Here is a 15,000-nt window from a genome sequence, read left to right as displayed (position 1 = left end):
ATCAAATTGACCCCCAAGACAGTGGATAGTTCGCCGCATCCTCTAGTGACTGATTACAGCTCATTCTCAGGCAAAGTCATCAAATACTTACTTTGGAATTCTAATTACTGACGCAAATAAAAAGGATGATGATTAAGATTTGTTTGCATCTGGTTTTCAAGTTCACCCTTATTGGCTTCATGTGGGGAGGGAAATCCTTTTCATAATCGTCGTTGGCCTCTGAACTCTGAGGTGCTAGGTGTTGATGATATCTGACGATGTTGTTTGTCGTCTGACACGGTTTCTCTGTGACGGTTTCTCTTCTGTCTGACTCTCCACAGAGTTCAGAGCCTCCAGTCTATCAGAGCAGACACAAGACAAAAGGTATGTATCCAACTGACGCGTTGTCTTTGTTTGTGTGTTTTGCAAGGCCTCATGGATCGTACTGTCGCAATCATGAATCTTTTAACCAAACAAGGGATATTCATTCAGTTTCCTACAGTTGTCGATGTGTTCTGACATCATCATACAGTAGCTCAATGTCACAGGAAGACAAGCCTTTGAAATGACAGGTGTCAAGGTCATTTGTTGTAATTCTGTACTTGTATATAATATTTGTCTGCTGTACTCTTCTGTAATGGAGGTGTGTAACTGTATTGTTCCTCATTGGACAATTCTCAGGCCTTGGAGTAGCATATAAGGTCACCATGACGACTTGGTTGCTTGGTGACAGAGAGCCCTCTGTTGTGAAGTTCATTGTTGTTGTTTTTTCAAGGTCTTTTGTTCTTATAAAGATTTGTTTTTAGGTCAACAGAGGGCCCTTTTTACCCTTTTACCACAGGTAGTGACTCACCCATATCAGCAATGCTTCAAACCCACGCATATTAAACCCCAATTAATTGAGGTCAATCATTGACAGAGGTATCATAGAATTAACCTGATAGGACCTTTGAGTACTGTACCCATACACACCCAAAGCATGCAGTATTGCATGCTATAGTCATATTCCAAATATGGTGCCTGTCAGTGGTTGCTGTTCAACAGGATTGGTTTAGGCTCTGCATTTCTCTAGAAGAAAAGAGATGAACAAAGACCAAATACATCCTTTTAACTTCCTGCTTCACTCAGCCCCTTTCTCTACAAGATGCTTTTAGGAACCATGCCAACTGCTTTTGTCCTCTCCCCTCATTCATTCCACTGTTGAAATGTCCTTGTTAGACACAGACGAAGCACAACAGCTCCTCCTAGAGGGAATAGGGTGTGATGAATATGGAGGATCGTGTCAGTCCATATCCAATTGAGATTGGGGGTGATGCGAGAGAAAGCCTTCTCAGTTGGATGACGACTAACTGCCTTGCTAGTTCTGAATTTCAACAACACTGTAGAAGTTGGCCAAAGCAGCAACCAGAATCTCCCAGATTGTTACCGCCCACACTTGCATGTGTGTGTGTGTGTGTGTGTGTGTGTGTGTATGTGTGTAATGTATGCTTGAGTGTGTGTTTCCTGGCCCCTGTGAATGTATGTGTGTGTGTGTGTGTCTGTGTGTGTGTGTGTGTGTGTGTGTGTGTAATATATGCTTGAGTGTGTGTTTCCTGGCCCCTTTGAATGTCTGTGTGTGTGTGAGTGTGTGTGTGCGTGTGTGTTACAGTGTGTGTGTGTGTGTGTGTGCGTGCGTGTGTTACAGTGTGTGTGTGTGCGTGTGTGCGTGTGTTACAGTGTGTGTGTGTGTGTGTGCGTGCGTGTGTTACAGTGTGTGTGTGTGTGTGTGTGTGCGTGTGTGTGTTACAGTGTGTGTGTGTGTGTGTGTGCGTGCGTGTGTTACAGTGTGTGTGTGTGTGTGTGCCTGCGTGTGTTACAGTGTGTGTGTGTGTGTGTGTGTGCGTGCGTGTGTTACAGTGTGTGTGTGTGTGTGTGCGTGTGTTACAGTGTGTGTCAGTGACGTGTGTATGTTGTGACCCCATAGGGAAATCAGGTTCCGTAAGCGCGCCCAGTCAGCTGATGACGAGGGCAGCGTCGGGCTGGCAGAGTCCCTCCACCACCTTACCCTCACAGAGTTCCTCAAAGAGTACGTGGGCATCGCTGCCCCCCCCCCCCCCCCTCCCCCCTCCCCCGGCATCACTAGCCCTAGCCTTAACATCCCCCTTGTGCCAACTAGTCCGCTAACCACTAACCTCCTGCGTCGTTCTTGTCATCGGAAAAAAACAACAACCCCCATTTAACAACACAACAGTACCCACAATGCACTCTGGCTGGAATCACCATTAACCCCTCCCTAAGATCGAACCTAGTATGACAATGTCAATTAACCATGCTTGACGACGTGTTCGATAAGTTGGCACACACCCTTGTCAAGCAGCGCTGCACCGCCGTGTATGTGTGTGTGTGTGTGTGCGCATGTGCATGTGCGTGTGCGTGCGCGTGTGTGCATGCGTACGTGTGTTTTGAGATTTTGATATGAGGACACATAAAAAAGGAGACACACACTTACCATATATAACGTACAGCATCAGACTAAACACGATTGGTTAGTTTAAACTGGCAGGGATAGCGAACATGCGACACAAAGCTAACAACAGACGCCTGCTACTTAGTCAAGACAAATGGATGAGGCCGCTCAGATAGAACTCTGTGTTCAGTCAGGGAGATCTGAGGGGAGGCCTCCGCAGGTCGAAGGTCATTTCGACCTGAGAAGACAGAGCTTGGGTTCTCGGTGAACGGCGGACAGTGAGCACACACACACATACACACACGCACACATGCACACACACACACACACACACACACACACACACACACACACACACACACACACACACACTCACACTCCAAATCTTTGACAACCGCTATGACTAATGATTAACATACTGTGGGTCTGCAGAAAGACCCTGCATGAGTGATGTTCAGTACGGCTGCAATTATGGAACTAACAAACGGACGTACGCAAAGTATACAGCCCTCCTTCACTGTGGACGTGGGCGTGGCTGAACACTGGTGTCTCTGTGTGGGCGTGGCTGACCGCTGGTGTCTCTGTGTCCAGGATGGAGGAGGAGGAGTGGGACAAGTACAACATCCCCTCCAAGGTGGAGTCAGAGAAGTACAAGGTGATTCGCACCTTCAGCTTCCTGAAGAGCAGGATGTCCAGCACACGCAACAAGAACAAGGTGAACACACACACACACACACACACATACACACACAGACATGCACACGCAACAAGAACAAGGTGAACACACACACACACACACACACATACACACACACACAGACATGCACACGCAACAAGAACAAGGTAAACACACACACACACGCACTCACACACACACACACACACACACACACACACACACACACACACACACATACACACACTCACACACACACACACACACACACACACACATACACACACACACAGACATGCACACGCAACAAGAACAAGGTAAACACGCACACACACACACACTCACACACACACACACACACACACACACACAGACATGCACACGCAACAAGAACAAGGTAAACACACACACAGACACACCACACACACACACACACACACACACATACATGCACATGCAACAAGAACAAGGTAAACACACACACACAGACACACACACACACACACACACACACACACAGACATGCACACACACACACACACACACACACACACACACACACACACACACTCAAACACACACTCAAACACACACACAGAGTGATACGCCTACTGGACTAAAAAAGCATGGTCAGTAGAGAGCAGTTCAGTCGAAGTGTCGGCTTTGTCTGGGTCTGTCACCAGGCTTTGTGGTCTCCAGTTAAACACTCCAGTTCAAATCTATGTGGAATTCAGATTCAAGAGCTGTAAAGTCATATCTTAAAACAAGGCTTCCTGTCGCTTCTAGTCCTGTTCTCTTTGGTCTCTGAATATGCTGTCCAGAAGGGAAACCAGGACAGGTTTATGGGAAACCACGACAAGGTCAAACTCAGAGACCTGAAACACCCGTTGGTGATTAAGCGTTTGTTGGTGACGTTGTTGGTGACGTTTTGACAATGGAAAACCCCTTGTTGTTTGTGGAATGTTCCATTTCCTTGACACAGGAATATAAAACGTGTCGGAGAACGACAGGGGAGCTTACTCACTCAGTCGGCTTAAATCTGTGTGTGTGAGTGTGTGTGTGTGTGTGTGAGTGTGTGTGTGAGTGTGTATGTGTTTATTCTACACTTCGAGGCAAGAGTGTACTGTATACCTAACCTGATTGCGTTTTCGGCGTTTTATCTCGCCTATAGGGTTGAAATGTCAATCTGTACGGCTAGCTAGCTTGGTAGTTGTAGCCGGTGTGCACCAAACAGGCTTGTCTAAGGCTGTGATGTCTCCACCTTGGCTGTGGCAGAAGGGGAAGGAGAGAGAGGGGAAGGACAGACAGCTGAACGGCCACCGCTTCTCCTCGGGGTCCTGCGTGGGACCCACCGTCTGTCTGGTCTGTGACAAACCTGCTTCTGGGAAGGACCTCCTGCACTGCTCCAGTAAGTAACACTCTCTCAGAGACCACCAGAAACCCAACTCAATAAACAAACAAACTAATCAGGTGTTTCCTCAACGCCACCGACAGTTTGTGTCAGTGATGTCTTATAGACAGTACTCAAGTTGTAAAAGAAAATCAGGGGGGATTGTGGATTTGATCATATGGGGACAATTATAGCATCCCCACAGCGCCAGTGACTTCAGTGTCAGTGACTTGGTAAACATGTCATTGCATTTGTGCGTGCCCCCTCGCCCACAGTATTTTACTCAATATGCGCAAAACTAAATGTTGAAATAGCAGTAATACCACGTTCATTGATAAAATGACATAAGGGATGGAAAGGGGGGATGGCAGTTTTAGAAGGGGGATGATTTTGACCGTTTTTATTTCAGGGGGGATGCCATCCCCCCTCAACCCCCCTCAACTCGAGTGCTGCTTATAGCTGCACAGTACATCCGTGAGAAATGAATGACATGTTAAACCTTCTATATATTGATGGAAAAAATATGAATATGAATTTCACTCAATACATCATACATCTGGGTGGAGGGGAGGGAGAAAAACAGAAAAACCGATATAATATTCATGCTTTTTTCAATGTACTGTACATGACATCTTCTATATTTGAATAAAAAATCTTATATATATATATTTTTTTTTTATGACATCATACATTCAATTGAATGGGGAAGTGTGTCCAAACGTTTGACTGGTACTGTAACATACTGTGCATGAACTTGGAAGATACAGTATCAGTGTATAACATTTTTAACAGTTTATACAACGGATAGATCTGGTCCATTGTCTCTATTGGTCAGTTTGCGTTCCAGCCGTGCTGATATCCATGATAAATGGAATGTTAAATGGAATGTTGACACATCTTTTCATATTACTCCGCGTTTGTATATTTAAGCAATATATTAGTATCTTGTAACAGCACAACCTTGAGTGTGATGCTTTTATACAACAGTTCTACAGCGCAATTTATTAGTTAACAGTAATAAGCAACAACAGATTATGATTTGTTTGTTTATTTAATTATTTATTTTGGCTCCACCAACAAAAAATTGTTCCGCAACTGTACCACAACTGGACTGTTGCCTAGTAACCTGAACACAAACATCCGCAGGCTAGCTACTTTGTGTCGTGTACATTTATTTGTACGTTTCCATTTATTGTGCAACCAGTGAAATATGACTCGGTTGACAGTCGATTTGGTGGTAAATGTGTGGATGCGATTCAGACGAGTTGACATCAGTTAGCACATTGCTCCATCGTTTCCTGTTCTCGGTGGATGGTCTCCAGTAACTTTGTAGCTTTCAGACCTGCAAAACACATTCGTCCTCTTTTGATGACCATTCATAATTTAACTCAAATGTTATATTTGGAAATATATCCATCTTTGTTTGAAACCAACACACTGATAGATAATCTGATAGATAACGACCGTTAATGTAGTCTAATTAACGGTCATTTAATAGAACACCTGTGCGGCGGAGTGATACATATAGTTAAAAGTCCCAGTGCTGTTATACTGTATATCGGCACTCATGGAATGCCTCTTGTCGAATCAAATTACTTGGTCGGAACTAACTGTTACCATAAATTACCGTTATCGAAGTTACATTCTTACCGTTGCTTAGTAACCGATAAACAACTGTTCAGCGGATGAATACACTTACAATAAAACATAGTTCCATTAAAAGTGGTGGACTTCCGAAGGAAAGCAGCCCTGCCCCCTCCCATCACGCTGGGAGGTACCCCGGTGGCCTCCGTGGAGTCATGCCGCTTTCTAGGCATGACCATCTCCCGGGACCTAAAGTGGGAGCAGAACACCGAGGCCCTCACAAAGAAGGCCCAGAAGAGGATGTTCTTCCTCCGGCAGCTGAGGAAACTCAGGCTGCCGAGGTCCATGATGGTCCAGTTCTACACGGCCATCATAGAGTCCATCCTCACCCACTCCATCATCACCTGGTTCCCTGCTGCAACGACCAAGGACAAGGCCAAGTTGCAGCGGGTGCTACGTTCAGCAGAGAGGGTGATCGGCTGCCCCTTGCCCTCCCTCAACTCCCTGCATGACACCAGGGCTCTGAGGAGGGCAAGGAAGATCATGGCAGACCCCTTCCACCCCGGCCACGGCCTCCTCACCCTGCTTCCCTCTGGAAGAAGGTTGCGGCTGCCTAAGGCACTGAAGGCCCGCCACAGGCTCAGCTTCTACCCCTCAGCCGCCAGGCTGCTAAATGACTCTGGCTTCCCCCCCCCCCCCCCGCCCCCAAGTCTGCCCAGGACTGAACTGGACTCACTGTAAAAAAACTCTTTTTTGACATGTGAAAAAAGTATAAACGCACTTGCTGTGGTGACGAAGCAAATTCCTATATGTGTAATGCATAGTGGCAATAAACGTTATCTCAATCTCAATCTCAATCTCAAAATACATTAATTAAAAGCTTGTCTTGTCATTCTTTTGTGAAATATTAATAGATAAATGTGGTAACCGTTGTATAAAAGCGTTATGGAACGAGAAGCCGTAGTATATCGTGGATATCGGCACGGCTAGGGGGTGAAACTGCACTCCGCTTCGCGTCGTGCCTAACCACCCCGTTAGCTGTGCCGATATCCACGATATACCACGGCTTCTCGTTCCATAACACTCTAGTCTTCTGTCTCCAGTCTGGTTTGGACCGGTCTTGATCTGTCCTGTTCTCTCCCAGGCTGTACCGTCATGGTCCATAAGGGCTGCAGGGAGGCTGCTCCCCCATGTCTGAAGGTGAGTTTCCACCTGACCCAGAGACATCCACATGGGGGGGGGGGGTCGTGTTAACACTAGAACAGCCATGGGTGGGATCATTTTTAAAATTAACATTTTAGGACCCTCCTTTCATGACTTTTCCTAGATATGTGTGTTCTACCACCCAGTATCCTTACATTTTCAAAATCACATCAGGATAAGCTAGTATAAAGCTATTTTGCAGTTTTTCTGTGTAGGAGGCGGGCTAATTCACAAGACGGCCAACTAGTGGTCGTTGTGTGTAAATAGCAGCTTTCCATGTAAAGACTATGGTCATTTGGCTCTTATAGTAGGTAAAAAAGGCACGGCTGTTCTAGTGTTTTTTTTTTCAACTCCAGAAACTTCAGGATAAGTATGCGGTTACCATGGTGAAGAACAGGACTGCATCCCTCCCGCAGAGTGAGTGTTGCATCACACGGTTCAAAGATCAAACTCTCCCACGCTCTCTTTGTTTTTCCTCCTCTGATGGACCCAGTGGCTGACCTGCCTAGACCATTAACATTCCCCCTGTGGACCGGGATGTGAACCATAACTCAATCTCCTCTTCACCTCCTCTCCCCCCCATCCTCTCTGTCTTCCCCTCCTCGCCTATTAGATTTCACAGTGAGAGACAGCCCCTCTCTGTGTGTGATCCCCACCTCCACCTCCCTGCCTGTGATGACCTCCAGGGACAGGAGGGACCTCGCCCCCCTCCCCAGCCCCGTCTCCAGGAGTGTCCCTTCTGCCACAGACAGGTGAGCACCCACCCCCTCCCCTCCCCTCTGTCTCTTGACTTCTACAGCATTGCACACATACAATTGATACTCTTAAGATGGATTTGATCATATTTTTCTCGGTTATTGTCTGTTATTTATTATGCTTTATTCTCCAATGTTGTAAACTTGTACTTGTACTGGTGTGCTATCTTGGCCAGGTCTCCCTCGAAAATGAGATTTTAATCTCAAGGGACCTCCTGGTTAAATAAAGGTTAAAAACGATATATCCGACACAGACACTTGGTCCTTACCACTGTATGGTATAGTGCATTATGGCCCATAATTTATGGGCCATATCCTCCCTTCCCCAGCAGACTCAGTGAGAGTCCAGAGGCGGAGTCTGACAGCTGGAGGGTTCCCGGCCAATCAGAGGAGCTCCTGCAGACCACTGAGTCCTCCACGTCCACGGACTCTTCCCTAGGAGAAGGTGAGACAGGGACGGGAGCCCAGAGGGCACAAGCCCAGACACTGATTAATTCCTGAATAATCCTTTTTTATCTAAGGCGTCATTGAAAAAAGAATCACTGTGGGTTCTGTTTGTTGCCCCCCCCCCCCCCCCGCCTGTAGACTGTGTGGACGCCTGTCTCCATAGCGACTTGGACGCTGACGCTTTGGACTACGAGGCCGAGTCGTGGAGTCTCACGGTCGAGCACAAGTTCTGTAAGACGCAGGACAAGCGCCTGGTCAAGAGGCAGGATGTCATCTACGGTGAGCTAAAGCTGGTCTCAGATCAGTGGGCTTTTATGTCTAATGAACCACAGTCAATGATGAGGTCCAGGACTCAACCTCTCTGGTGTTTGTGGTGGTGATGATGTACTGTACCAGCCTCCTTTGGCCCTGGTGAAATGTCTAGGATGAACTACTGACCAGAGAAGGTTCAAGTTTCAAGTTTCAAGTTTTATTGTTACGTCACATTTACACAAGTGTAAGAGAGTAAAATCCTTAGGCTTCGGTTCCTGACATTGCAGCACAAGACAATAAGGCAACAGGCATAATTCAAGATAAAAAAGTGACAATACGTAGTACAGGATATGAGTGACAAATAAGACAGGATACACAGCAGTACAACTAGTAAAAAAAATAGATACAGTAGTTCAAGTATGGCGCTTTTCCACTACCGTACTGTACCGTGTGAGCCCCGGTTTGTTTTGCTTTCTCCACTGCCAACCGAGCTGTACCGAGCCGTACCGGCCCGTCGTACCCGTACTGATTTTAGCTACCCTTCCTGACTAGGAGCGAAAGGTACTATCCGTGCTAGGCTGTGTGTGACGTGTGACGCTGCAGACCGTTGATTGGTCAATGGTATGGTACGGGTAGGATACAAATGCGTGCCGTACCGGTCTGGTCAATGGAAAAGCGCCATTGGTGAAGTGGCTGTGAGCTTAAGATTTTGGTAGTCTTAAGGTTTAGGTAGTCTTAAGGTTTAGGTAGTCTTAAGATTTAGGTAGTCTTAAGGTTTAGGTAGTCTTAAGGTTTAAGTAGTCTTAAGGTTTTGGGTAGTCTTAAGATTTAGGTAGTCTTAAGGTTTAGGTAGTCTTAAGGTTTAAGTAGTCTTAAGGTTTTGGGTAGTCTTAAGGTTTAGGTAGTCTTAAGGTTGAGGTAGTCTTAAGGTTGAGGTAGTCTTAAGGTTTAGGTAGTCTGAAAACGACAGAAAACGCCCGATTATCAGATGGATCTTAACATTTTCCTATAACAAAATCCTGTGGTGTGAGGTGTGTTAAGAGTCAACTCTCTTCAATTGTGCAATCAACTCTCCCGACAACCTGCTCGGAAAATGGGCGTGGCCGGCAATCGTAAATGTGAAATGTGTTCAATAATTACGAGCAGAAATCATAGGGTTGCCAGATTGTTTGGTGGAATTAGCGGTTTTAGACTGTGGTTAGAGTGGAAAATGTCATTCCCATCTGGCAACCCTGCTCGCCAATCAAGAAGCGAGCTGACTTCTTCTTTTCGTTATTCGGCACTTTATTTGCCCTGTCGCACATGGTTGTCTCGTACAGGTCAGTCAGGGTACTACGTTAGATAATAATAATAATAACTTTATTTGTATAGCGCTTTTCCTGCAAACGTTGCGGCTCAAAGTGCTTTAATCATTATATAATCTTAATTTAATCATTTTGTAATTTAGTTTAGTTTATTTATTTAGCACACAAGACATTGTGCAAGGAGGGAACGAAGCCCAGAAGGCTTGTACAGAGTTCCACTCCCGTCAATATTTATGTTTCAAATAAACATCAAGGAACACTTAATGCATGTCAATAAGAGAAAAGAAACCACAAACAAAATCATATCCATAAAGGCAATATTAAAAGGATGGGTTCACGCGAGATTTCTGGCTTGGGGAACGAGACTCTAGAGAGTTTGAAGTCTGTCGTAACGAAAATCTTTATGAATGAATGAATGAATGAATGAATGAATGAATGGACTTTATTGTCATTGCTACAGTACAGGTACCAAACAACGAAATTTAGGAGGGGTGGCTCCCCTGGTGTTAGGAAAGGAAAATAAAATAAAATACACTTTAAAAAAAATCACAAGAAGGGAAGGAGCTGGTTTACATAAATAAAGGCTATGTACACAATCCACTGTACTATACTGTACAGATAGACGACTAGGGTTGTCATATTGCACAATAGTATTGTTTCACGTTATTTAAAGTGTCACAGTTTGCAGGCTTGAAATGTACATGTTTGTGCCTCAGCACTACACCTGATTTTTTCAGTCCAGCAGCTGCCATACAATCCGTCCAGACTGTCCAGGGCCCAGAACTTAGGTCTTTGCTGTGTTCAGGGCCTGGACGGCCCTGTGGTAGAAGCTGTTCTTCAGTCTGTTTGTCTTAGCGGCCAGGGTCCTGAATCGCCTTTTCGAGGGCAGCCTGGTAAAGTGTACGTGCCCAGGGTGGGTCGGGTCCCTGGAGATCTTGGAGGCCTTCCTGTGACAGCGTGTGTTGTACAGCTCTTCCAGAGAGGGGAGGGGGGCGCCGGTGATCTTCTGTGCTGTTCTCACGACTCTCTGTAGCGCATTTCTCTCCGCTGTTGTGCAGCTGGAGAACCAGTTACAGATGCCGTAGGTGAGGATGCTCTCCACTGCGCCGCGGTAAAAGGTCACCAGTATCTCCTGCTTGCTGTGTTCCTTCCTGAGGCATCTCAGGGTGTATAGCCGCTGTTGTGCCCTCTTGATGGTGCCTTTTGTGTTGTCCTTCCAGGTCAGGTCATCCCGCATGTGATGTCCCAGGAATCGGAGGGTTGAGACTCTCTCCACGCTCTCTCCGTCGATGAGCAGGGGCTGGATCTCGGACTTTTTCCTCCTGAAGTCTACGATGATTTCCTGGGTCTTTGACTTGTTCAGCAGCAGGTTGTTAACCTTGCACAGCTTGCTCAGTTGCTCTACCTCATCCCTGTACGCCGCCTCGTCCCCCCCCGAGATACATCCCACCACGGTGGTGTCGTCTGCAAACTTTACGATGTAGTTGCTGGGGTGGACGGGGGTGAAGTCGTAGGTGTAGAGGTTGTAGAGGATGGGGCTTAGCACGCAGCCCTGGGGGGACCCAGTGCTGAGGCTGAGGGCTGTGGAGGTGTGGGGGCCCACCCGCACCCTCTGGGGGCGGTCGGTCAGGAAGTCCTTGATCCACGCACATATAGAGTGTGATAGACCCAGGTCTAGTAGTTTGGTCACTAGCCTGTCTGGAAGGATGGTGTTGAAGGCGGAGCTGAAGTCCACGAAGAGCAGTCTCGCGTAGCTGTTTCCCCTCTCCAGGTGGGATAGAGTGGCGTGGAGAGTCGTCGCGATGGCGTCCTCTGTGGACCTGTGGGCTCTGTAGGCGAACTGGTATGGATCCAGGTTGGGCGGGAGGCGTGTGAGTATGTGGGCCCGGACTAGTTTCTCGAAGCACTTCATGATGATTGGTGTGAGTGCCACCGGGCGGTAGTCGTTTAGGCAGCTCACCGTGCTTTTCTTTGGGACTTATGTCTGTGGGGTGCTGAAATGGGGAAATTGGCGCACACCACACACAACATGATCAAGGCTGATCAATCCAAGATTTTGTTTCTTCATGTGTGGGGTCTGTCTCAGATAAGATTTCGGTTAAGATTTTGAAAATCCTTATGTGTGTACCCCGCTTTAAGGTTTAGGTATGGTCTGTAAGGTAAGGTCTGTATGTAGCTGTGGGTGCTAGTTGTAACAGACGTGCGTGTGTGTGTGCTGTGTGTTTGTGTGTGTGCTGTGTGTGTGCTGTGTGTGTGTGTGTGTGTTGTGTGGCGTTGCTGCGTGTCAGAGTTGATGCAGACGGAGATGCACCATCTGCAGACCCTGCGCATCATGGCCGAGGTGTTCCGGCGCGGCATGCGGGAGGAGGTGCAGCTGGACGCGGGCGCCGTGGGGCGGGTCTTCCCCTGCCTGGACGAGCTCCTCCTCTTCCACCACGCCCTCTTCAACGCCATGAGGGAACGCCGGCACAGCTCGGCCCAACCCCACGGCCACAGGAACTACGTCATCCAGAGCATAGGGGACATCCTGTTACAAGAGGTAAGAACAACCAACCACCACACTTCCTGTCATGTGACTCTTCTAGGCAGTTCATTTTGACAGGCGTTTTTTAGTCACCTTTCTCTTAGTGTTTAGTCTTTAGACGAAGATGCACACCAGTTCTAGTCACACCCCTAGTCTCCTCCATCGTTCTTTGTTCCAGTCCTGTTCCAGTTGTCGAAAATCTCGAAACATTCCTGTGCCGTTTCAGGCCACAAAAAACTCCCAAACATTTTAGTCTAGCCTTAGTCATCGAGGAAAACTTGACAAAAAATGTTTATGTCGAGTTTTTGTAAAGACCAAATACCACACTGCCAAAACCAGACCCAAATGCCTCCGGTCGTCGTCAACCAAAACCAGACCAAAACCAAGAAGGACAGAAATGATTTATGTGACCAAAACCAAATGTGCATCTTCATCCAAAAGACCAAGACCGAACGTCTAAAAAGCCTGCCAAAAATGAGACATGATGACACCTCTTCATGAGAGGGAGGGGGGGGAGAGGGAGGAAGAGAGAGAGAGAGAGGGAGGGAGAGAGGGAGGGAGGGAGGGAGGGAGGGAGAGAGGGAGGGAGGGAGGGAGGGAGGGAGGGAGGGAGGGAGAGGGAGGGAGGGAGGGAGAGAGGGAGGGAGGGAGGGAGGGGGAAGGAGAGAGAGGGAGGGAGGGAGGGAGGGAGGGAGAGAGGGAGGGAGATAGGGAGAGAGAAGGGGGGGAGACAGAGAGGGAGGGAGGGAGGGGAGATAGGAAGAGAGAGAGAGAGGGAGATAGGGAGGAGAGGGGAGATAGGAAGAGAGAGAGGGAGATAGGGAGGAGGGGGGAGAGAGAGAAAGGGGGGGAGAGATGGGGAGGGAGGGAGGGACGCGGATCGAGATAGGGAGAGGGAGGGAGGGAGGGAGAGGGGGGGAGAGAGAGGGAGAGGAAGAGAGGAGAAGTGTGAGGTGTGAGTAAAAAAAGACGTTCATTTCCTGATATCGATTGTGTTGTTATTGTCTGATTCGGATTGCAGTTTTCTCAAGACAACGCAGAGAGGATGAAACAGGTGTACGGGGAGTTCTGCAGCCATCACGCAGCTGCTGTCAACTTCTTCAAAGAGCTCCAGCAGCAGAATAAGAGATTCCAGCTCTTCATCAAGGTACTGGAGCCCTGGAAGACTGCTGAGGCCTTTAGTTATTCTCAATATGAATATTACACTATCATGGCTTATGACTGATGACAGATGACAAATGTGTTTTGTTGTTTTGTTGTTGTTGCAGCAACAGAGTAATAACTCTTTGGTGCGGAGGAGAGAGATCCCAGAATGCATCTTGCTGGTGACCCAGCGGATCACAAAGTACCCAGTGTTGCTGGAGAGGATTCTACAGTACACCCAGGGTCAGTCTTGCTCTCTGCTGCCCTCTGCTGTTCGGATCGAAACACCACAGACATGAAATGTCTCAGACAAAATCCTGCATTGTATATCGAACACAGTACGACTTGTTGGTCTCTTTCTTCCAGCATCATTGTTCCTGAGTATTACCCTCACCGTCTCTCCTCCTCCTCCTCCCCCCCCCCCCCCTCCTCCTCCTCCTCCTCCCATCTCCCTCAGAGAACACAGAGGAGCACGCAGACTTGTCCAGGGCGTTGGTTCAGATCCGGGAGGTGATCGCGGCGGTGGACCTGAGCGTCAGCGAGTTCGAGCAGAGTCAGAGGTTGCAGGACGTCCTGAACCGCATGGAGAACCGCAGCTCGGCCAAGCTGAAGAATGGACACGCCTTCCGGAAGCAGGACGTGCTGGGGCCGGGGCGGGCGCTGAAACACCAGGGCCTGCTGCTGTGGAAGACCGCCACGGGCCGACTCAAAGGTGAGACACACTCGTAGGACACTTTTCCAAAAATGCTGGTCGAGAGAGAGAGGACGCCGGCGTCGCTTGTTCGCCGCTTCTCCACCTGAAATCTAGGTGTGCAGTATACAGAGTAGATTGTCCTACAAAGACACTAAGATTTAGATTTTGTCATCTAAAAATGAATTAGACCCCTATACTTTCTTTTATTTCTTTTTTGTTTCTTTTTACTATTACTACTCGATCTTTTCAGTTTGTAAAGCGTCTTTGAGTGTCTAGAAAAGCGCTATATAAGTCTAATGTATTATAATAATAATAATAATAATAATAATAATAATTATTATTATTATTATTATTATAGGATAGAACAGAACTGGACCATCATCATCCATTGTTGAGGCTAGGCTAGGCTTTTTTTTAACGGATTGATTTGTTTTTATGCATTGATTTTAAGTTCTTATTGTATCTTACTTCTTTTGTTTGGCTTTTATTTTTATTTATTTTTTACTTTTCCACTTTTAATTGTTATTTTATCTGATGTTTTATGTAAAGCATTATGATGTGCTGTACAAATACATTTGCCTTGCCTTGTGGCCATCTGCTTCT

At 47.2% G+C, this 15,000-nt stretch overlaps 1 protein-coding gene across 1 annotated transcript in view; it reads left to right on the top strand.

The window, feature by feature from the left end:
• arhgef28a (Rho guanine nucleotide exchange factor (GEF) 28a) overlaps nt 1-15,000 on the top strand; it is a gene marked incomplete at both ends in the record, with an annotated part of 61,717 nt that overhangs the window by 27,050 nt on the left and 19,667 nt on the right. Inside the window, 14 exons of the mRNA XM_080529389.1 lie at nt 321-363; nt 1,943-2,044; nt 3,017-3,140; nt 3,923-4,021; nt 4,377-4,509; nt 7,220-7,275; nt 7,635-7,695; nt 7,892-8,030; nt 8,363-8,478; nt 8,619-8,759; nt 12,325-12,575; nt 13,582-13,707; nt 13,829-13,946; nt 14,161-14,415. Of these exons, the coding sequence (XP_080385515.1) occupies nt 321-363; nt 1,943-2,044; nt 3,017-3,140; nt 3,923-4,021; nt 4,377-4,509; nt 7,220-7,275; nt 7,635-7,695; nt 7,892-8,030; nt 8,363-8,478; nt 8,619-8,759; nt 12,325-12,575; nt 13,582-13,707; nt 13,829-13,946; nt 14,161-14,415 (1,764 nt within the window). The remainder of the gene's footprint in view (nt 1-320; nt 364-1,942; nt 2,045-3,016; nt 3,141-3,922; nt 4,022-4,376; nt 4,510-7,219; nt 7,276-7,634; nt 7,696-7,891; nt 8,031-8,362; nt 8,479-8,618; nt 8,760-12,324; nt 12,576-13,581; nt 13,708-13,828; nt 13,947-14,160; nt 14,416-15,000) is intronic.

This window comes from Nansenia antarctica (assembly GCF_963989245.1).
Source record: "Nansenia antarctica genome assembly, chromosome: 4".
NCBI lineage: Eukaryota > Metazoa > Chordata > Actinopteri > Argentiniformes > Microstomatidae > Nansenia > Nansenia antarctica.
This window is presented reverse-complemented; position numbering and strand designations above follow the sequence as displayed.